Raw genomic sequence first — 25,126 nt, 5'->3', positions numbered from 1 at the left:
GATTGGAAGGAATGAAGTGGAGGTGGGATGATGGATATAGAGAAAGTGGTAATGGGTTGGGGAATGTAGAAGAAAGAGAGAAGTAGATTGTGCAAAAGGAAAGGAAAATTAAGAAATGGCAGGAAAGAAAGAGAGAAACATGAGTTCCAAAGTATAGTGAAGTACAACCAATGGATGGAAAGAATAAAAGAGGGAAAGGGGGACAGAGAAAAAGAAAGGGATGGGCGGGATTAAAAATCTGGGGCTGACAAACAGGTCAGTGTATTCTGTATTCTTCTCAAGATGCTGTAGAGCACATGATGGACTACTAGTATGTCAGCATGGATGGATGTCAAAACAAGTCAAAACAGTCCAGCAATGCATAGTTTCAAACAAAGGCTTGGTCAATGGCATTCATTACAGCATCTTTCATTAAACTGTCAGTTTGTTGGAAAAAAAAAAAGATTTCACAAAATAATTATATTAACAGCAATGGGATAATCCCTGCTAATATGAGGGTAACCTTTAATATGAGTATAATCCTTTAACCTATTTTAAGTGGGTTTTTATTGGGATAACAGAAAATTCATTGTACAGAACCATGCTTTGAGATCTATTCACATGTTCCAAAGGAGCATTTCTGTATTTTGTCTCATGCACATAAATACACCTCAGACTTTCTTTTTAGAATTAAATTAACTCATTCAAAAGCATGACTAAATGAAAACTTTTCACTAAATGAGGTAACATTGTTTCAAATGACGAATTAGAATATTTGAATATTTCAGAATAATACTATATCATAATAGTATTGACACAGGTGTGAAGACTTGTATAGAAATTTACCCTGAAACAAATATACATATATTATTATAATGTTAACACTATATTGTAACTATAAATGTTTCTATAAGACTTATCTTCAAACCAAATCAAAACTATGTCCAACCCACTGATCAGAAATTTAGAGGCCTGCTCAGCAGCAACATTCCTTTCACTCAACGTCTTCTTTCCTCTGCTCAAAATAAAATCTTCCATGAAGAACCAAGTTATAATTTGTGATTAGTGGATGAGACAAAGCTTTTATTTGGTCTTGTCAGCTATTCTTACCTACATATGGCGTAGGGTAACATCATTGGCAATACGATTGTGATTTCAGTTATTAACTAAGCAAGTTCATTGTACAAGCCGTCATGTCCAGTCCAATTCAATGAAGTCTGTATCAGAGCAGTGGGAAAGAAAACATTTGGTTAATTCAGTGCAGTACTGTGTAGATTGAAATATGGCATTAAATGTCTATTAAATTGCTACTAAACAGTCACTATTCAGAAAATCTTAATAGATAGTGTATATATATTTATATCTCAGAGATACAAACCTGAGAGTTATAGAATGACTGGTCAACTCAACCAGCAGGAAACTGGAAGTAGCATGGCCAACTACTGCTAATCAGTAACAAGCTCTGCATTATCACAGACATGAAACGGTGAGTACAAGACCAAAACAAGTCACTATCAAAAGAGTCACTGCTGTCACTAAAGCATATGATGTGGGAAAATGAACCATGGTGGATATAAAGAGGGCAGCTTTTCTGTCGGTGATAATACAGATGATATTGTTAAGGTATAATTGTACATGCTACTCCCTGTTTCCAATGCTGTTTGACCAGTCAGGCTTGTGTGTATGTGTTTGTAAATATGTATAGATATATACATAGTTAACTGTTTGGACATTCAAAGCCATTTTCAAGTCACTGATAACCCATAAAATGACCCCTTTCTGTTTGAACAAAGTACTGGAGGGAAGGAAAGATAGGAGAGAATATGTTCAAGTGTGTTCTGTTAAGAAAGGTCAGCACTGTTAACATTCACTCAAATATTTCAGTGGGAGTTGTGCTGTGGGTATATAATGCCATTGTCTAGAGCAAGTGTTCATTCTTTTTTTCTGATGTACTTATAATGATGGTTACAGTAGAACTGGATCAGCGGACTTTTTCTCTTCTCACTCAGAACCTTGTAAAACATGAGTTTCAGCACTTACACATTACCTTGAGATGCACACCCCCATTCTTTACAATGCTACTGTACCAGTAGGCATATGGGCATTAAAGTTTACTGTAGAAGTGTCACTGTCAGTACTTGATCATGGTTTGGCACAACCTAGAGCACAGCAATATACCAAAATCAACCACCAAAATGGTTCACCGTTCTAATGATACTATATCACACTGATTAGCATTAATGTGTTAATCTCAGTCTGGAGTGGTAGTTTCCTGATAGGGAGTAATTTTGATTCTGTTGATCTGTTTACAACCAAGAAGACTTATTCTATGAATGAGTGACTCATGAAATAATTCACCTGCATACCAAACCAAATGACAAGCATGCTGAGAGATTAGTCTACACTCTAACTGAATGACAGATTATCACACTGTCTAAGTGGTTGACAGACCAATGTATTACTCCCTCACTGAGAGGCAGATGAATCATGAGACTTGCATTTACACTCTCTTCAAAACTTGTGACACACAGACTAGCTGGTAGATCAAGTGATTTTTCTCCTGCCAGACTAAACCTGGAACTGACAGTCTTTCACCATACCCAAGTAATGAGGGTGCAAGATTATCCTGTAAAACTGTAAGAACATGTACAAACGGGAGCGGGTTGAACAGGTCAGGCCATTACACACAAAAGCGCTAACAAAACATTGACTGTAGTAATACTACAGCGCTGGCTGAATTGTGAGTATGGTCAGTGACAAAGACAGTGAGACAAACACAAAGACATACTATTGAACTTCACCCATCTACCCCATTTTATTCTTGGCAACTTTCATTGCTCCCACCCAGGAATTCAAATTTCACTTTTGAGTGAAAGGGAATTGAATAATGCTACTGCTTATCTCCCACAACTGGACATGATCAGGGACACACATACACATTAACAAATACTTGGCTCAAAGGCACAATGAGGAAACAATGACACTGCAACTGTTACATACAATAGGCATCACACGCAAACAGACATACATACATAATAAATGTTCTCTTCTGAGGGGGATATCATGTTCGATACGGAGATTTCCCATAACTTCATAATCTGTGTTTGGTGATCTAAATTCAACTAAATGGATATTAGGAGGCCTTTATTTGATTACGTGTTTTATAGGACCAAGGCTGAGATATACATGTTGGAGAAAAAATGCAGTGTGTGTAACAGTAAAACGTCCATGGTTAATTCAACAGTGTTAATTCAACTCTTAACAGATAACATTTGGTCCCACATTCCAGAGTGGGACCAAATGTTATCTGTTAAAGAGTTGAATTACTCTAACACTGTTTGAGTTGAATTAGCACTCAACATTTTACAGTGTATATTTGTCTGTGTTTGGATGAATGAAGGTGTGTTTATATCTGTATGTATACATCTGCACATGTGCATGCATATATGTGTGTTTGTGTGCTTTATTTTCCAGTGTGTAATAAAATTTCTATATAATGGTAAGGCAACAGTGTCAGTCAAGCATTGCAGTTAAGAATGTGTGTTAAAAGTATCGGTTGAATTTTTTGCTACAATAAATCATGTTTAAAACATTTACATATTTGGAAACATCGAACAGTTGGCTGCATGTACATTCTAGAACCCATTCAACTGAAATTTTCCTGAGCAGTTCACATTTATACAGGATTTCCCCAAAATCTGACCATATAATCGAGCGGGTAAACCAATAAGAAACTACCAGCATAATAGGTATAGACATCTCAATTTTCTCTGGGGAAAAAATAAAAAACCAACACTCGCTCCCAAAAAATCAAAATATTGGTTTGATTTACACTTATACCAGCAAGCGAAGCATGAATAATGACCCGCTTAACTGACAAAGAAGCACAAGTCATACAGAGAAAAGCAAATTAATGGGGTTTGTTCACTTGAATTATTAACACTGACAACATTCCATTAATAACAGCAATAACCGGGGATTTTCTGTGTGAATGTGCATGTACTTTGTGCATACTGTACATCCAGTAGTGCGAGGGTTGTGCATTCAATTTTGTTAGGTCTGTGCATCTATTTTGGTCAGAAAGTTGGTCATATCTTTTGAGTTGTCTTTCTACAGCCTCTGTCCGTCTGTGTGCATGTAACCTGTCAGTGTCTGTAAAAAAAAATGTAGTATGCATAATACATATGTGCCAGTGAATCAATACGTACAGGTATACTGTTCATGTGTGCCTGAAATAAATGCAGATTATATAAACTCCCCTGTTCAATAAAGATAGTTTAGCATTCATTGGAAAAAGAAACAAAATGGAATAAAAGAGATTTGCTCAAGCTATTCATTGAATTAGCAGCATTTGTTAAAAGTGTAATAATTAAAGGCATTAGTCTGTAATATCACCCACTGAATGGTAAAATGGCAATGTCTGGCTGGATATTACCTGGTACCTAGTTTTGAAATGCAACGCATTGTGGGAAATCTCCATATCTGCTTGTGTGCATATGCCAGCATGAATATCTGAGCATTGTTTGTGTGTAACTATTGTTTTGCTGAGTCTGTGCAATACTGTACATGGGTCAGTATTGCGGTCAGTGTTGTGCTTTTAACGTTGGCGAAGCAGTTTGAAACCTTGGATTGGTCAAAGTGAGTTTCCGCTTCAGTATGAATATTGATTTCAACATTCAGTACGGGTCAATGGTAAAACTTTTCTTCATGGCTTATGGAAAATGTACAGGTCATTAACATTTACTGAACATTACATTCCTGCTGATTTCATAACCTTCATGGAATGCACTATATAGCCTTGTAATGCTGCAACTTCAGTATTACGAAATTATATAATGTCTATCTTTACAGTGTTATACATATATTCATAGACTATATACATATAGTCTATGAATAAGCTTCAGCTGTCAGCACAAGTCAGTCCTTCATGCTATCTGTGGTCAAATGGATCAGTCTGTGCCCTGGGTTGGTCCGTGTGTAAATATGCATCCGTGGAGCACATTACGTAGACAGAGATGTGCATACAGTGCATGTCACAACACGGCAGCATGTATATATTGAGCTTGTGAGTGACAGCAAGGTGTTTACTTATTTGTATATTACCTGTGTACTCGGGGTGGGACAGGCGCAAGACGGGGTTGCACTAGGATGGACTGCCGCCTCCCCTAAGAGAAATCACCGTATCTCATCAACACAGAGAGGAGAGAGAGAGACAGGGAGCAAGTAGGGAGGGGTGGAGGGTGTGTCTGTGCAAAAGTACCGGAGGGGAAGGGAAAGCTGTGGATTTTCCAAAGCCAAGAATAACTGGCACCCACACACACATACATACACTATGAAAAAGAATCCACACATGAAAGAACCTTATCTATTAGAAATGCTTCCTGGAAGCACCTGCAATATCGTATTCATGCTGCTAGGCCAAAATAACCAATCACAACGCTGCCATGCTTGAAGATGACCAATTTAAATAAAATGGAATGTGATGCATAGTGGTGAGCTGGTGGACATTTACATGCTGGTGATGTGTCATTCACATTTGCACACACTATGGCTGAATAAATCCACATCCACAATCACTCTGAACTATTTTAAATTTTGGGTTATGACAGAGGTTATGACAGAGGACATGCCACTTCATGTGGCATGTGAGTATTCATGGTTTTCAACACACACATACTGTCAGAGAAAGAGAATTACAGATTGAGATACAGATTGAGAGTGGTTGCAAGAAACATGCACTAAGACATAGAAACTGAACAAAACTTCAGTTATAACATTGAAAGGCTCACTAACACAGAATTACAAACAAAAATAATCTAAATATACCAAAAGACAGATGCAAAACACAGAGACACAAACATTTAATGAGGTGAGGACACAGACACGCACACACACCTACACGCGCGCGCACACACACACACACACACACACACAGTGAGAGAGAGAGAGAGAACAACACACGATACAAGCAATATGAACATGTACACATAACAACACAATGTACACACAACACAATGAAAAAAACTTCAAATATGATAATCAGATAAACATAACCCACATGGAGGAAAAGAACATAAACAAATATAAAGTTGTCATGAAAAACATGCAAAGGGTACTTTTTATGTTTTGAGAGACAACAAGCACTCACATATTTACTTATTAATACATTTTATCCTACTTCTGTAACTAAATCACTTACACTAGGTTTGTCTGCACTGTATCCCCATTCCTAGTAATGTGCAACAAACTGGCACAGCCTCTTCAATTACAAATGTATTAATTAATAGATTATCAAAGTGATATTTATAAGGTAAAGCTACCCAAGGAAATAAAACAACAGCCACAAAAGGTTTTGTCTACCTACATGCCTACTGTCCAAATAGCACAATGTTCTCAAATTAAATATGTAGCGATATCTTTTTCAGTCCCCTTCAAGTAAGCTTGCTGCATTTAGTATACTCTCTAGTGCACATCAGTTCTCAAGGTGGGATTATGAAAACTGAAAAAACTTTCTCTGTAACCTGATTTTAAACATTCCATGGTGTAGTTGAGATACATGTCAGCTCGTTGGGTCATTCTCTAGTACCTTTTCTAGTTACGTGACATCAATGGCTTCAGTAACTTAGACTGTAGATATTAATAACTTCTTGGAAATGAAGACAGGGTTGGTTGCCATAGACTAGAGCAAGATTCAAATAAATAAATAATGAATGTTAAATAATAGTGAAACTTGGACTAAGTCTTAGACTATCAAAAACAGGCAATTAATGAAAAAACAACATTCAAAAATATTCCGTAAATTAAGGTTTATATCACATTATACAAACTTTACATAAGTGTCTCTAAAAAGTCATTAACCCACATGGGAATACTGTAAAGTACTGATTTCCATCTACTCAGAAAACAATTTAATGTTTCAGAAGGAGTTACAGATATTCTCTCTGCTTTGTCTTTATGACTATTAAAACTATACATCTTAAGAGAGAATTCAACTATTTTCCATAGAATAGGAATAAAAGGAAGCTGTTGACCTTTATAACAGCTTAGTAAAGAAATGTGTGGCTATACTAAGGTTCAATATGAACAGTCAGGGGATTTGTTCATTTGCTCATTCATTCTACTAATTAGAATGTGATCACTACTGCAATAAACTTCAACTAAATATCGACAGTAGTCTGTATGCTGACACAACAGGCTACATGAAAATTAAATTATGATTTATCACATCCAGTGTACCAATGGGCTCTGATATCACATGTATATTATAATAGCTTGGCTTAATCAGGTTTGTTTCCTTCTATTATCAACCAGCAACCATTTTTTAAATTTGTGAATATGGTAATATCATATCCTGCTTTAGAAAATTAAGTAAGTCTTGCGCAGCTCCTAGGTATCATTAATTCCTGTGTGAACGTGACAGCCATCCAATTTCAAGCATACCACCAGTAAGTGAAGTTTTGGCTCAAATCAGCTTTGCCTACCAACCAGAGACAGAGCATGTGACTGTGGGGTCAAAAAATTTAAATCTCAGTCACCATAAACTCAGTCACCAGTAAGATACCACAGATAATCTAAAAACACAACAGATGAAATGCATTGCCAGAAGAAACATATAAAAGGCTGGCACGTAATAGTGTAGATATTGTTGATAAACAGTTGTTGAAACAAAAAGGCTGTTCTGTGCTCAACTTCAAAAATGGAAAAGCATGTCTTCACCCAGCTCACCCTTTCAGGGTTCAGAGTTCTCTAATATATACAGACAGGTCCTGGGAAAGACGTCACAGTATCCATATCCACACACACACACAGCACATTACACATAATGTAATTAATACACAGGTCCCCAAACCTAGTCAAAGTGCAAACTGAAAACAGAGCAGGCAGAGAGCAGGGAAACAGCCCTCCCATACATGCTACAGCACACCACAAAATGAGACGCAGCAATGACCTCTATACACAAAGATGCTATAGCAACAGCATAGACGGGCTGGTTATAAAATAGATGATGACCATTGAAGTTATCTGTGGCATGTTAATAATCTCTTGATTTCTTTCCCTTACAAATCTTGTGAGTCTATATTCCTTCACAAATGCACATTTTTGAAATGGTTCCAAGGCATGCCAACAAGCTGTGAGTATGAATTTCCATAAAGGAAAGACAAAAACAGCCAAACACACCTGTCAGCATCGTCTTGAAATGGCGACCATAAGATTTGTCACCTTTCAGCAAACCCAAACACTAAAGGGCCTGGATGTCCTTGGTCAGCTGACCTAGCATTACTCTCTGCTCCACTGTGGAGCTTACTTTCTGCTTTGAGCTTTGCTTTGGCTCCCTCTCCCCACTCTCTCTCTCATGCAGATATCCGCTCATTAATGAAACAGTACCACCCAGTGGTTTTTCAGCTCACACATAGTCCCAGTGTCTTCCCCTTTCCACATCTTTGCCAGTCCAGCAGAATGAACTTTGATGTAATATCTAAACTGTTCAATTGTTTAAGCATTTTATAAGACTGACAGACAATGCATTCATGTTAGTTTTCCTCTTTAATGTCAGTTTTGGCTAAGGTCTGGAAAAAGCCATTCCATTTGCACAAAGTATCTGAGTGACAAATTCTAATCTTTCAATGTTGAAGGCACTGAAATGATCTAAGCAGAGTAAGCACCCAAACAGCTTAAACTGTGGAGATAGAACAGTTACTGAAACAGTCAGACATAGACAATAAGCATGTGTTTCTGACAGGTGACTTATGATTGGAGGTGACGTTATCTGATTTGAGTGATGGAGGAAGAAGCGGGGGCACGGGGAAGAAAATGGAAAACATTAGGCAAATATATCCAACCGTAAACTGGTTTGGCCTTAGCTTTCAATAATTAAAGGAAGTGCAACAATTCTGTATATCACTAGCAAGACTTTTCCATATATCAAGTCAATACTAATGATCTAAATACTGTGCAAATCATGTCAAAAAGCAACACTACTTTAAATTACTGAAATTACTTAAATTACTGAAAGCAAATCACTTTGGGGTTGGATTGAATCGCCGCTTAAAGTACACGTAAATACAGGAGTTAAGTCATATTGACAACCAGACGCAGAGATGAATAAATTGAGACAGACAGCTCTGAGTAACGTTACAACCGTATCTGCAGTGACAGAAGAAATGGCACACACTGAATAACAGAAAGGAAAATAAACTCATTCAAACAGCAGGGTCATTTTGAACAGACTGACACAGACAGATGGACAGACTCACACACACACACACACACAGTGAAAGTGAATGAAGACTCCAAACAAACTGGAAAGACCAACACACAGACATGGTTGGAAAAATCTATCCATGCAGTCAGAGAAACATACGGACTCAGAAAACAGACCTGGTCTGCGAACATTCTGGGCTTGAGATCAGAAACAGCCCCACCCCTCAACTCATCTTCAACAGCCATAAGCCTAGGAGAGAGAGAGAAAGAGAGAGAGGGGGAGAGAGAGAGAGAGATGGGACGGGGTTGGAGAGAGAAGGACAGAGAGTTAATATGACAAGTCCATTGCAGCACATGCAGATTACATTCCTGGTGCATCGAGCACGACAGAAACGGCGTGTTATTTTACAGACATCCGAACATCTTTTTCCACATCATCTGTGCATTATTAATCCTTTGGAATGATAAAGAGTGCTTTGAACCTATGAAAATGACCTGGGTGCTTTTCTTGATTTTTGTCCATAAAAATTGTTCATAATATGAATTTTTTCATGCTGATGTCCTTGTAGCACAATGTAAAACAGGTCTGTGAAGTGGAAACAGAACAGAAGCCATTCAGGAGACAAATCACATTTTCCCAATGGTGTTCATTTCATTTCTCATTCATGTTTTCCCTCGTTAGTCCTCAAACGTTATCAGATATGGCACGCACAGATAAAACTACTATCCTTGCATCATCATCCAGATCTACATGTGCCGGGTGAAAAATGCATTGAACTGATATATAATTGACAAAACTTGGATGAATGACTGTCCGAATGACGTCTTACGCGGTACTGGAACATGCATACTGAAACACTTTGATGGCACGAGCAGTGAAATCTGATTAGAGGAGTTCACGCGGTGGGCTGTAAACCAGTAATTGTTGCAATATGTGCCCCTTATTTTCTGTCTGTATTTTATAGCTCACACTTACTCGGTTTTCTAGTTTGTAACACTATGGAAAGCATTCTCGAAAGTGACTATATATCTTACTATTTCCTGCATGAAACTAATACTTTCATTTTTGTGTTAATGACTTGAGGATTTCAAAAGGTGGAGTGGTGGCTCAATGAAGAAAAGAGGCACCAATCATATTCAAGGAACACGGCCACTGTGCTTTATTTAAACTTTGCAGAACTTACTGAGTTTGTTATCCAGTGCCACATGCAAATAACTTAGTTTGGCTAATCTAGGATCAAACATACCAGAATCTATACTTGAAAACATTAGCAGTCATACTTGTGCGGCCAGTGTTTCATTTGGAGGGCTAGAATTTTCTTAGATTGTAGTATTCTTTTATCTTACACTCAACTTAATGCTTGGACAAACTGAATCTAGTTTTGACAGGGTTTAATGAGAGTGTGTTCTAGTATAATTTGCGGAATATAATCATCTAGTGATTGCGCGTCTTAAATGGTTTCATTCTCTGTGGCACTGTGGTAATATCTTGACACATTTTGTAATGTCCCGAAAGAGAAAAAGTGCTTAAAGTTGTCATGCTACCGTTAGACTCATTTGAATGGAGCAGTGGTGCTCAGTACTTCTCTCTGCCCGTGAAGGTGTGCTGTGTCAACAAGGGAAGCACACGGTTCCCAATCTCTTTTGCTTGGCGCAACAGTGCACACCTTCAAACCACCTCTCGGAATGATGCAGGTTAACAATGAAAGGGGGAAAAAAAAACTTCAGGGAAGGAGGTTGGCAGAAAACATTTCAATAAAAGTGTGATCGTTCAAGCGTAGAATACGATTAATGAAATCATAAAATCATGTGCTCGTAAGGGCATTTTATGTGCAAGGATACCCAACAATCAGAATTGATTTACAATCCCTCATTATTGTGAATTGTGAACTGAATGTGAACCAAAAATATTTCCTCAGAATAAACCATATACAGTAAAACACGCTATATATATATATATATATATATATACATACATATATAATTGTAACATTAATACTGTAAATAATGAAATGATTTCAAACATGTGAAGATTTCAAACACTGGTGTTTGGACTCTTTATTCCATGAATACATTTTAGCGTTCTTTTACAAAATAGGAAGGAAAATATCAAATTAAAACAAACTTACAGACAGAGAAAATGATACTGAGGCACTAACAATATGAATTACTGACAATTCAGTATTAGCAAATTATTTAAAGACTCCTATGGAAGACAAAATGGTCACATGAGTGAAACAGACAAATGCAACAAAAACCAACATATTGGCTATTCTAGGATTATGCTTGAGTGATTTTCATGCAGTCACAGCAAAGTGAGAATTTATAAACACCTGTTATAGCAGGGAAAACTGTTGGGAGGTTGGTGCAATTCAGAAAGGAAGCAGGATTCCAAGGCATCATATTTGAATGATGGAAACTCTCAGGTTGGAAGATGTCAAGACCTTTGCTATAACCTATATTGCAAAGTACTGGCCAACCACTGTTAACAATGCATTATAAACAGCCTTGGCAATCCTCTTATTTTTCTATTTTCCACAATGAAAGACTAACATAATAAATGATAAATAAAATGTTAAATTTGAACAATGCAACCTAACATTTTGTAAGAGAATATGTCTATAATCTGTGAACCTCAGTCTATGTGACACAAGGGAAAATGAAATTACTGCAGTTTGGTTTAATCCCCCCTGAAACATCCAGGGTCACATATTTTTCAGCACATTGCCTTCTGCCACTGTCAAAAAAGTAACAAAACAAAAAACTTTTAAATAAAAAACTAGAAAAAAATATTATCAAATCAATCTAACTAATCTCAGCATTATTAATATATACTAAATATCACAAATATACTTCTGTTTGTATCATTTTTGACTTTGAGTTTTGATAGAGTAATTTCACAAGCATCACTATAGACTTAATCAAGCACAAAAAGCACACTCTCGTTATACATGATGTGATCTCTATTGATTTGCTTTTGAAGACAACCAAGTTCAACAAAGCCTGAGAATTGTAGAACTATAAATCTTCCTTGACACTAATTGTAACTACAATATGGACATCAGTTAGGCCAAGACCCAATTGCTACTCATATATAGTTGCCTGACACTAGACAGGCCGAGCACTCGTGACTGCTATGTCCATCTTTGAAACAGATGGGAATGGTTGCCCACTCAATTATAGATTGCTTACCTTTATATAAATTCCACACATATTATTGCATACCTTAAACAATATACATATAATATTGCAATAAACTAGATTTATTTTAGAAAATATTGTTTTCTTTCAACATTTTAATGATACAATATATCTACACATCGCTACTTGATTGTGACATATACAGTACTGAAGGTTCCATTAGGCTACAAGTAACAGACAACATAATAACTTGTGTATCACTAATTTAGATTGTGCAGTATAATATCAATCAATTATTGGTGCATTAATAAATACAATTAAAATTCAATCTTTAAGGAAAAATTTGTGAAAGAATATTTGTGTCTGATCAATATTTGATGTCTGATTGTGTCATTCGGAGAAACATGTATGGGCTGGGATTCTACACAAATCCCACCTGAGAAAACATCACTGCTACCGTGCCCTGCTAAATACCTTCCACAAACATGTCCCCAGGAATCTTAAAGTCACTTTGGTCAAATGTTTAGCTCAAATAGCAGAGCAGTGATTGGCATAATTGTGGGGTTATTGTTTCAAATATATTTTGAATGTATATGCTACAATGAAACTTAGTTACCATAACCAATTCGATACTCCACTGAATCTCAATGAAATCAAGAGTCACAGAGTATGTTACATTACATGTTCTTAAAATACATCGCATCTAATTCAAACCTTCTTTCAATGCTACTATCAAACTTATTATAAAGGCAAACTCTATTTGGTATCTTCCAATAAATGTTCTAGGGTCCTTATTTTGGTTTCCATTTTCATTCTTCATACCAGGCTCAAAGGTTTTACTGCTGTAATCCATCCGGATGTGAGTAATTAGCAATGCCATTTATTGTTCACTTGTTCTTCAGTAATGTTTCCACTCTGCTTGCTAGCTACAGTACATTCTTTGTATTGTGCTTTTTCACCAAGCACTGCCAAGTGTTTAGAAATGCGATGATGACTTAAAAATTTAGCAGCCTTATCCAGATAGTTTTGCAGTAACTTAACAGTTCACACACTAGTCTTCAAAAGAATTCTCCCTGATTTCAACGCATTTAATCCAGTGATGCTCCTGCTTCAATATCCCCTCATTGTAGCACTTCTTCTACCAGCAAAAAATCACAAGCAAAAACTCTTCCACTCAAGTGAGACTCCAGTTTAGGAGAGTTGTAAAGGACAGGTGGTGCTAGTTCACAAGAATTAGAGGAGTGGGGAAGCAGGTATTTCTGCACGTTGTTTTTTTCATGCCCGCTTTTTCAGTTTTCTCCATTTTCCAGGTTAGGGCTCACATTGTCAACATCTTCAGAGGTTATCCTGAATATGAATAAAGATATCAGTCTATAATAAGGTGTTTCCATGGGAATAGCTATACTTTTTGTCACTTATTTCAAGCCACAGAAAAACAGATCTGGCTAGGGTCATGTACTTTACGATGCAACCCTATACGCTTTCTATCCTGTAATGTCCACATTACATGGCAATAGGGGAACACCGGCACATGCTCATACAGCAACCAGTTAATCAGTTTCATCACCCAACGTAAAAGACATCAATGAATATAGACTTAACTCCTAAACCATAAGTTAAAAAATGAGTTGTCCAATAATTAAGAAGATACATTTAATTTTTCATAAAGAAAACCAAAAGTTCTCTGTCATGTGCTTAACTATAAGAGTGAATGGGGAGTGTAGAATATATAAAATCTGTGAAAAACATGAAGATTTTGACCAATCACCTTTTGATTTGAAAAGAATTAAATCAATCCTACTGTAACTGAATGACACTGAATGGTGATGTTGGTGTTGTCTTACAGGAAAAAAGCATGTCTCACCATACACTTTCCATGACATAGTAAGTTTTTATATCTATTTGTTTGTTGTTTTACCTTTGTTGTTTAAAAACTATTACCTTAGGTCTACATTATGCACATATTGGTCACATCCAGACAATTCACTGGTAATGCTTATGAACAATGGATAATAGATCATACGACAATGATTAGCGCAGCACAGAAAGCCATACTTTTATGTGGGTTTGGAAGGAAAAAGCCTTTATGGCAGAGGGCGTTTAGTGGCTAGACACTACTGCGTTAGATTTTTTGTATGCTGCAATATAAGCATTGTATGTTTCACTCTATGCTCTATTCTTTGTGCATTATATGTGAATTGGAGACCACCCCTGCTTACAGAACACACATGAAAGGCAAAAGAAAAGACAGAAGGCAAGATAATGAAGGATCAGAAAGGAGTCTATGTTTGGATAGATGCCCCCATTATTACTGTGTTATATTTACCCAAGACAAATTCTGCTGTCGTGTAGGTATATGCAACATACATAGTTATTCATACAGTGCCTGCAGATGTCAGAATTAATTTATTTAACTCTATCTTATCTTACCAACACAAACCTGGAAACTAGCCTACATACTGTACAATTCAGAATGACTTTAAAATGCTCTTCTCGTCTCACATGACACATGTACACTGAGATGTAACAGTCACAGGTACAAGTATAGATTCACATCCTACTGAATCACTACTGAATTTAACTCAATTTATTTTTTGTTTTTGACTTAGTCTATGATTACTGTACTGCCAGATACGACATTGCCAAAATAACAGCATTGTCAGACGTGACAAAAACAATCTTAACTGCAGAACACACTGATCAGCTCTGGCAACTACTTCACTGTCCTTGTTATGGTTGATAAATATGTGTTTATTTTCATTGAATCAATTGACCAATAATACCCATCCAGAAAATCACAGTATTGTTGCACAAATGAGCCTGAATGTATCTGACAGTGAGATGTGTGTAGATATTATCCTAAAGCTATATTTGATTTCTCTGTCTTTGATGAACATGTTGCCTCTCCCATCTCTAAACCCTTTTGAGCTCTTCACTCTCTACATCTCTCTGTCTCTTTCTGTCCTCCACCCTCCACCCCTATATTTACCTGCTGATTATTCCTTTAATTTGGGTGTCTTTCTCAGCCTGCTGCTGCCGCAGCCTCCTCTCGCTGTCCTCCAGGCGGTTCTGATACTGCAGAAGGATTTTGTTGGTCTGCTGCTCCTGGGTGAGGAGCCGCCTCTCGTACTCCTCCAGCTTTCGATGGGACATTATGAGCCGCTCCTTCAAGGAGTGGATCTCCTCCTCATATTCTCGTACCTAAGAGGGAAGGCGAGGTAAAGATGGGTAAACAAGCAAATATATTACCATGTGCTCATACAGTGTTTTTGTTTTGGCAACATTCATTTACTTTTATATAGAATTGCAATGCAATTCTAACCTAAAAATGTTATATAGATTGACAAATCCTCATAGAAGGAGGTTTGGAATTCTGGCACCACCTAATGCCATATGTGTGAATTACTGCAGTTCATAAAGTCTTCAGTGAATTTATTCATTTTTATTAATCAGTTTTTTTATTTATCAGTTTATTAGTTGTAATCGTTTTAAAAAATATATTTTTAATTTAACCAGTTTGATCAACTGAGAACTCTGCTCACTTTTGTAGTAATGACAGAGACTAAGGGCTCTATTTTAATGATCTAAGCGCATGCTCTAAAGTGCATGGCGCAAGTGCATTTAGGGCCTGTCCAAATCCACTTTTGCTAGTTTAACGGCGGATAATCTGAGTGCAAAGTAAGGTGCATGGTTCAAAGGGGTTGTACTTAGTCTCTTAATTAATCATGGGTGTGTTTTGGGCGTAACATAAAATAAACCAATCAGAGTGTCATCTCTCATTCCCTTTAAAAGCCAGGTGTGCTTGCACCTTGGCGGATTGCTATTATAATGGCGGATTTGCTAAGTAATAGGAAAGTATGCTTCCCTGCAGAGGAAACAGATCTGCTCGTGTGCGAAGTGAAAGCGAATGAGCAGACCATCTACGGCAACAGCAGGATTCCACCAAATGTTATATTATGAATATTATGTTAATATATATAATATAATATTACATTACCAATATTATGACTAACCATTATGCATGTATTTTTTTTTTTCATATTGCGCATTGTGCACCCGCCTATGTAGGCGAATATTACTATCTTAATAATGCACCCTTAAAATAACAGTAAAATACTGTGCCATTGACTGAAGACCAGGTTTTTGTTGCTCAATCACGCAATTGATTTCCGCTGCCTCAAGATAGCAACGCGCCAACAATGCGCCTGACCACACCTCATTTTAAGACCATGGTTTGAAAATAGAGCCCTAAGTGTGTAGAGCTGCAAGGGAATTAGCCCAGGACAATACCCCCATGGGGTCTTTAATGACCACAGAGTCAGGACTTTGGTTTAATGTCTCATCCGCTGGATAGCACCTTCTACACCCCAGTGCCCCCATCACTGTGCAGGGGCATTGGTCCGGTTTGGTCCACTGCAAAGGATGCCCCCTACTGGTTCACCAGCACCTCTTAAAGCAGCAATCTTGCTCTCCTAGGACAGGGCTACTGAACTCCAGGTCCTGTGGGCTGCAGTGTCTGCAGGTATTTACTTCAACCACGCGCTACACCACCTGATTTCACTAATGAGCTTACATCCTCAACCAAGGAGGTGGTTTAGCGAAATCAGGTTTGTTTTAGTGCATGGTCGAAGCAAATGCTCGCAGATACTATGGTCCACAGGACCTAGAGTTCTGTAGCTCTGTCCTAGGAGGTCCTCCATCAGGTAATAACCAAACACACACCTGCTTAGCTCCAGCAGACAGCCATGAGTAAAGCATTATGGCTGCTGGTATAGTGGTATACGCGTGACTCCATTCACTCTGTCTGGTTACTGAAGCAGATTCAAAACTTTATTCATGGGTGCAAAATCGGTGCCTGACTGTAGATTCAAGCCTGCATCCACGATACCAAATAGCAACCATACAATTTATAACAAAGAAGCTACACATTGTAAAGGTACCGTGCTTGCCTGTGCTTTGGATAAAACGAATAAAAACAGCCTAAGAAGTGTGTAGGTCGCCAAGTTCATTTTAACTGGGCCTGTGAAGGGCAGAGCTGTTTTTACACTCAAACTGTCTCTCAAGTTTGTTTGCTTCCAATGACTCATTATTGTTCAAGATCACATTCCTCAGCTCCAGTCTAAATTATTCATGAACACATTTTTTAACACCATCTGTTCGCCACTGATAGACATGACTTGCATTTTCTGGACATCTGCACTGGGAAGCAGAAGATGAAAGAGACATGACTCAGGTCATTCGGAGATGCCAGATCTCTAGCTGTGACCTCACAGTATGCTATGTCGATCAGCATTGAGGAGCACTTTTTAAACAATTAAAGCCGAGCTTTGTGGTGTGGGTGGGAGTCGGGGGTCATGCTCGCGGATGTGGAGGGGGGGGATAAGCCGGATAAAAAAAGGGCAAAAGGATTTGTAAAGTGAGGACAAAGATGCTAAAGCCACAGAGGTCCAAAAGCAAATGGAAAAAACTCACAATGGTGTTGCAGCGATGACTTAAACATGACCCCACAATGTGATAAATCAAGCAATTATATATTACATTTACCAACCAATAACTGTGATATAGTCATTTTTGGATCAAATTATACTTCTATACTCTATAAATTTAGTCTGCAATTACTGTACTGCATTACTGGATATACATTACTTGGTATTATTGTGCTCTGTATGTATAAAATGGCACACTATGACATATAAAGGTTGACAGACAGTTAGGGGTCAGGGGACGCACAGGTAAGAGGGGATACACAGACTGACCCTGTCTAGACGTGATTCATCCATGCTCTTGGAGTACTCTTTGAGTTTGAATTCCTCCCGGTCGATGCGTGAGCTCTCAATGTCAGCAGAGAGATGAGGCATGTTGGACACCCAGGCTACAGTTCGCTCAGAAGCAGGACTGGGGGTTAGGGTTGAAGGCGATTGAGAACCCTGAGAGAATTGAATACAAATGAAAATATAAAAATCATGTATCATAACCAAACCCTTTAACACAGAACCAAAAAAATCCCCGCAATTTTATAGTTGAAAAATTGTGATTGGAAATGTTGGAAGGCTTGACAGTGCCAGAGATTAGTTAGAGGTAATTAGGCATACTGTTTTTTTGTTGAAAGGCAATGCTTACTAAAAACTACAGCTAAATCTTGTAAAATTGCTTTTAACCTACTTCGGCCTCATCAATGACCCATGTTCTTATTTCTTTGCACCCAGAAGCACTTGCTGTAGCACTAATTTTCCAAATCACACAAAAGCTCATTTTTGGACTACATATAACAGCACATGGCATTTCATAATGAAAAGATTACCCATAAGAATTGTTCTTATAAGTCACATATGGATAGGCTGCACTGCTATTTTGGTCTGCTAAACCAAATATTAATCTCACATACACTTGGCTTACAGCTCATACTTGAAGCAACAGTTGGCTGCAGTTAGCCTTCTGTCTGAGAATGCTCAACACTAAAGATTTAGACAAAGGTACCAGGGGAGTTACGATAAATATATGTTCCTCTGTTTGAATTATATACATAACAGTTGTTATACTCAATATTATTCATTTATCGTTTAATTCACACTTTATTCAAACAAACAACAACAAATATTTGCATAAAGGGTGTCAAAATTGGTAACAGGCCAAATGACTGACCATAAAATAGAGAAAATATTAAAAGAAATGTAGTGTACCTCTGCCTCACTGTGCATTTGTGCACAATCACAAATAAGTATTTACAAAGAAAATTTTATTCATGTACACGTAAAGCAAAATTATTAAGTAAAATGTCTCATATTCATAAAGTATATAACAAATATGAGATATTACAACGTTACATGCACAGTATCAATTTATAAAGCAATTCTGGTGAAGTACCTTGCTAAAGGTTACAACAGTAGTGACCCATGTGGGAATCAAACTGGCAACCTTTAGGCTACAAGCCTAGGTTGCAGCCCTTTATAATGTACTGCCATCCATGATGGAACAGATCATTTAGCTGTTTAACAAAGCTATGCTATAAGTACCTAGTGCATACGTGCTTCTCATTCACCTGTTTGCTGATAGAGGGCTTCAGTAAGTGCTGTTGCTGAGGCTGTTGCTGCTGCTGCTGCTGCTGTGATTGCTGTTGGGTCTGCGTCACTCCACCCTGTGGTCCCTGGGGGGCCTGGCTCTCTCTGACTGAACTCTGCTGGTGTGGCAGACCAGGGGCGGGGCTGTCCTTGACTGACAGCTGTTGCCGCGGTGCCTGTCGGACCCCGAAGCCGGACTCTGGGGATTGTAGAAGGTTTCCACTGGGTGGGCGCACCTTAGCTGGGGGCGCTGGGGTGGCAGCTGAACTGACCGAAAGCTGGTGGGAGGTCTGGGATTTGACACGCTGAGGAGGAGGAGCTACAGAGCTCTGGCGAACTGGCTGAACGGTGGAAGGAGGCGTGGCCAAGGAGGAATGAGAGGTGCCAAGATGCTGCTGCTGCTGGATATTATCCTGACGGAGGCAACAGGAAGGTGATTGGAAGGTCGCCATATTAAACCAATGCCTCACATCTCTTACACAACTCTGGAGTGTGTAGTTCAACATGTAAGAACTGCCTTTGTTCTAACAGATTCACTAGAGATACACAATAGCTGCATGTTTTCAAACACAACTTTGGATTAGCATGCATCCCTAAATTCTTAGGCATAAAACACAACACAGCTTGTCTGAGCTGTGAAATAACTATTGTACTAGTGAATTGGCAATAACATTCCTCTTTCAAATTACAGTAACAGTTAGCAATATATAGGAAACTCTAATGAAATCCTCAAGTAAAATATTAATGGCAGCAGAGAGATCATCTGGATTAAACTGTATTGTATTTTTTGGTAGATAAGCAGACTTTGGCTAACATCAAAAATCATCCAAAAGTTGCAAAATCTCTTCAGTAAACAGTTTCTTTTTAAATAAAGAAAAATGTGACAAGAATGATGCCGTTTAATGATAAACAACGAATATAATTCTTTGATAAATTTGTACACTTACGTATAGGGACTTCTATATCATAATATGAATGCACTAATGCTACCAAAACATAATATTGTTTTGCGTCTCTCCAATCATCAATTAGTAAATTCCTTGAGCACATGATCATTTGCTCTCACCACTTTCTGCGAGTCAATCTAAATTAAATGCCCTGTGCAATCACTTTTTTCACTTTTACAGAGTTTGTTAAGCCATAAGAATATGTATTCCTACGATTTCAAAATGTATAAATGGAAAAATAACAAAATTTCCTTCTTCCTAAGTGAAATTCCTGAATAGGCAAATTGAATATTCACAAGTTCACTGTAAGCTGGGTGAATCAGGATTGTGACTAATTTTCTGTGTCTCAGTAGCTAACTATCTATATTAGCAGGCCATTGATATCAGGGAACTTAGTTAGTCGTCAAGCCTTTTACAAAATTTCCAGTGACAAAAACCAAGTTGTGAGCTAGCTTTTTCCTGTAACTGGTAACAAAGCGCAGAAGCTGGATTCACTGGCCACGCAGGGTACCTGCATGTGGATGGACAGCTGCCGGCGGTTGTAGTCGGCCTGGTTGTGCCGGGTGTAGTCATCGCTGTAGCTGTGCGAGTGGATGATGCTGGGCTGGCCCAGGTTGGCCCCGGGCCTCAGGGTGGAGAGGTCCTCGCTGCGGGAGAAGCCCCCGTGGCCGAAGGCGGGGACGTAGGAGGAGTGGACGACCTCCGGCTCGGGGGCCAGGAGGAGGGGCGGCGGCGGCTGGGCGCGGCTGTGCTGGTGGTGCAGCTGGGGCCCGTCGGAGGCCATGTGGAAAAGGGGGTTCTGGAAGGACAGCGGGTAGCGGAGGGCAGCCGCCTGCTGCTGCTGCGACAGGGAGTCCGTGGTGGTCCCCATCTGGCTCAGCCGCAGGCCGCCGGACATGCTGGATCCCCCCGAGCCGGCCGACAGGCGCCCCCCTGCGCGCAGCGGCCCCCCGAGGCCGCTCCCGAGGCCCCCCAGCCCCCCATAGCTGCCCAGACCGGAGATGGAGGCTTGGGAGGAGTTGAGCATGTCGCCCACAGACTGTAGGTTAGAGACACTGTTCATTCTAGAGTCCTGGATATCCATCAAAAACACACTTTTGTTAACACTGAGAGGGGAGCGGGTTTGAGGTTAAAATGATTGAAAGGCTATTTTCAAGGGCCGAGAAGAACCCAGAAGGAACCTACTGCTCCAACTGACCCGTGGAATAGCCACAGGGCCTTTTCTAATTATCTTTCAAATTATTATTATGTTTTTATCTAATGATCTTTTATTTAGAAGTTTCTCTGGGCAATTCCTCTCTTGCATTGTGATCCATAAGTATGAAAAGGACAAAATTTAGAAAGTCCAACACCAGTTCGTACCTTATCATGGATAGCACATGATAAGGCTTCAGTATTAATTTGATCTATTATTGCATATTTGTTGTACTGAATGTTTTCATATCTTTAAAGTTTAACATTAGACAAAGGGAAACTGAGTAAACACAAAACTGATTTTTTAAATTATTATTTCATTTAATGAAAAAAGTTATCAAACACCAATATCGCCTATGTTAAAAAATAGTTTCCCCCTTATCAACTATTGATAATTAGATTTGGTTGATGGAACACAGCCAGGCTTGACTGTAGCCTGCCCTGTTGAATCTAAACCTCACTCATATTGAACCTTACTTATCAGACTGACGTAGTCACCACAAAGTTTTTACAAGCACAATATGCCACGATCAAAGGAAATTCCAGAAGTTATGGGGAAAAAGTTGCTGAAATATAACAGTCTGGAAAGGTTTACAAAGCCACTTCTAAGGCTCTGGGACTCCACTGAACAACAGTGAGTTTTTCCAAATGGAGAATACTTGGGACAGTGGTGAAAATCAACCAGGAAATCACAAAAAGGTCCTGGAAGAACATCCAAAGAACTGCAGAGTTCATGGCTCCACAATTGGAAAGTGACTGGGCAAAAATGGGATTCATAGGAGAGTAGCAAGGCAGAAACAACTGCTAACCAAGAGAAACATCAATGCCCATCTCACACTTGCAAAAAAGCATGTGTATGATCCCCAAGCATTTTGGGATAATGTTCTATAGACAGATGAGTCAAAAGTGGAACCTTTTGAACAACACAGGTCCCATTATGTCTGGCATAAAGCAAATACAGCATTTCCCAGTATGAATATCATACCAAAAGTCAAACATTTTGGTGGTAGTGTGATGGTGTGGGCATGCTTTGCTTCCTCGGGACCTGGACAACTTGTCATTATTGAAGGAGCCATGAATTCTGCTCTATGCCGGAAAATTCTTAGGAAGGTCCGGTCATCTCTCAGTGAGCTGAAGCGTAATTGGGTTATGCAGCAAGACAACTGTCCAAAACACAAAAGCAAGCCCACATCTGAAAGGCTGAAAAGAAAAAAACATTAAAGTTTTGGAGTGGCCTAGTCAAAGTCCAGATTGGAACCGCTGTGGCAGGACCTGAAACGAGCAGTTCCTTCTTGAAAACCTACCAATTTGTCTGAATTAAAACAGTTCTGAAAAGAAGAGTGGGCTAAAATTCCTCCACAGCGATGCAAAAGCTCTTGGTTGTAGTTATTGCTGCTAAAAGGTGGTGCAAAAAGTTATTAAGTTTAAGGGGGCAAATACTTTTTCACATGAGAGATATGGGTGTTTGACAGTTTTTTTCATTAAATAAATGAAGTACTAATTTAAAAAAGTATTTTGTGTTTACTCAGGTTCCCTCTGTCTAATATTACATTCTGTCGAAAGATGCTAAAACCATTCGGTGTGACAAATATGTAATAATGGAGGAAATGAGGAAGGGGCAAATACTTTTCTTTTCTTTTTTACAGCACTCTATGTTTCAGTTGTTTGGAAATGCAAAATTTCCCAAAAGATATGTATTTTCTTTGTATCACACATATGAGGAAAGAATTCTGAAGGCCTTACAGTATAGAGTACATCACATCACTGTGTTTCATCTTACAGCTTGAATGTAATGGACCCACCTAGGCAGATTCTGAGGGTAAGTACCTTTGGGTCTGGCTCAGTAATGTCAGAGCTGCTTGTACAGTAGGCCGGGCTGGATCGGGCCAAGGGGGGGCGGGTCACATAGAATACGTCTTTCGAGGCCCGATGCTGGTGATCCCGATCTGCAAAGCTCCCCATAGCCGCCCGCGGGGGCATGACCCCCCCACTGGAGAGACCGGAGGTAGGTGAAGGCAGTCGAGTCATGTCTATTGAGCTACAGATCGGAGACAGGATTGTGCGAGAGAATAGAAAGTAAGCATGTGCAAATCTAGGCCACACCACAGCTATATGCACTGCAGCTCACACAGATCACTACCTATTGAGGTCCCTCATCATGAAGCTCTGGTAGTCCGAGGACATGCCCCGGGTGAAGCTGGGACGGGAGAGCAACCTTTCCGTGTGTCTGTCAGGGGGTGGCCTGTCCATCTGGTGGCTCGGCTGCCTCTGCAAATGGGGGTTCCGAAGGGCCATGCTGATGTCATTCAAAAGGCGTGGCAAGGGGCCCAGTTTGATAATCGCATCCTGAGAAGGAGGGAGGGAAGGAGGGAGGGATGGCGCAAGGGAGAGAGAGATAGAGAGAGAGAGATTGGAAAAAGAATGACAGCAAAGAAGGAAAGTTACTTTTGGATCGTTAAGTTTGTTCTCAGCAATTTCAGATGCCTTTCGAGAGGGAAAGACGTACCGTATTACTGCGAATTAAGAGCATGGTACCATTGAGAATTGAAAGGAAGGCTATGGAAATCTTCACAGGAGAAGGTTCATGTGAACTGATGCCTCCCAATAGCTTGCATGCCTTGCTTGTGCACTTGAAACACTTCTCTCAAGAATAAAGCACAGCTTCATGTCAGATTCAAGTTTGCCTTACTTTAAAAGCTTGGATACTGGGGAAAATTAAGTGAACAGTTTTACTGAGGTGAGATCTAGACCAGGATTAAATCAAAACTTTGGCTGACCCTCTTAAAAAAAGATTGGTCCACTCTGGGATAAAAGCAGCATCAAGAAAAAGACCCTGTCAAGGCAGCTTTAAAATGTACATTCAGCAGTTTCCTTTTAATCTCTCTCTCTATCTTATTCAATTCATTAATGTTACACTGCTTTGCAGAAATGCTAATTCAGGGCTGTGACTGCATGCTGAATTCTGATTAATCACAGAACTTATTTTTATGTTGTATTGTGTGTGTGTGTGTGTGTGTGTGTGTGCGTAGGTGTGTGTGTTGTGATGCATAAAATCAATAAAAATAATTATTTAATTATTTAATTGTTATACTGATGATTGCAAACTTTTCCATTCCAAATACTGTTTTGGAATGTTTTTTGTGTTCTGGAACCGGCATGCAAGTCTGTCTGGCCATGGACTATGCCCTCGTAACATAACATAACATAACATAAAAAACATAACATAACATAATGGCGAGAACAGGCCATTTAGCCCAACAATGCTTGCCATTTTCCTGACTAAATTGTACATAATGCTCTGATTACCTACAGACTAGATGGTATCTAACACCATATCAAGCCTAGTCTTGAAAATCCCCAGAGTTTCTGCCTCTACTACGTGACCCGGCAGGCTATTCTACACATTGACCACTCTCTGTGTCAAAAAAATCTCCCTAATGTCTGCACGGAATTTACCTTTCGCCCATTTTAATTTATGTCCCCTCATTCTACTAACAGAACTCAATCTGAAGAATCTTTTGTGGTTCACTTTGTTGATCCCCTTCATGAATTTAAAAGCCTCAATCAAATCACCCCTAAGTCTCCTTTTACTAAGCTTGAAGAGAT

The 25,126-nt window shown here is 39.0% G+C and overlaps 1 protein-coding gene across 1 annotated transcript in view; it reads right to left on the bottom strand.

The window, feature by feature from the left end:
* syngap1b (synaptic Ras GTPase activating protein 1b) overlaps nucleotides 1-25,126 on the bottom strand; it is a 105,564-nt gene that overhangs the window by 7,741 nt on the left and 72,697 nt on the right. Inside the window, 7 exon segments of the mRNA XM_064350922.1 lie at nucleotides 9,358-9,430; nucleotides 15,311-15,522; nucleotides 18,078-18,248; nucleotides 19,361-19,792; nucleotides 20,838-21,365; nucleotides 23,348-23,558; nucleotides 23,661-23,866. Of these exon segments, the coding sequence (XP_064206992.1) occupies nucleotides 9,358-9,430; nucleotides 15,311-15,522; nucleotides 18,078-18,248; nucleotides 19,361-19,792; nucleotides 20,838-21,365; nucleotides 23,348-23,558; nucleotides 23,661-23,866 (1,833 nt within the window).

Source organism: Anguilla rostrata, chromosome 1 (genome assembly GCF_018555375.3).
Source record: "Anguilla rostrata isolate EN2019 chromosome 1, ASM1855537v3, whole genome shotgun sequence".
NCBI classification, from domain to species: Eukaryota; Metazoa; Chordata; class Actinopteri; order Anguilliformes; family Anguillidae; genus Anguilla; species Anguilla rostrata.
The sequence above is the reverse complement of the archived record's forward strand: the minus strand, read 5'-3'. Positions and strand labels throughout refer to the sequence as shown.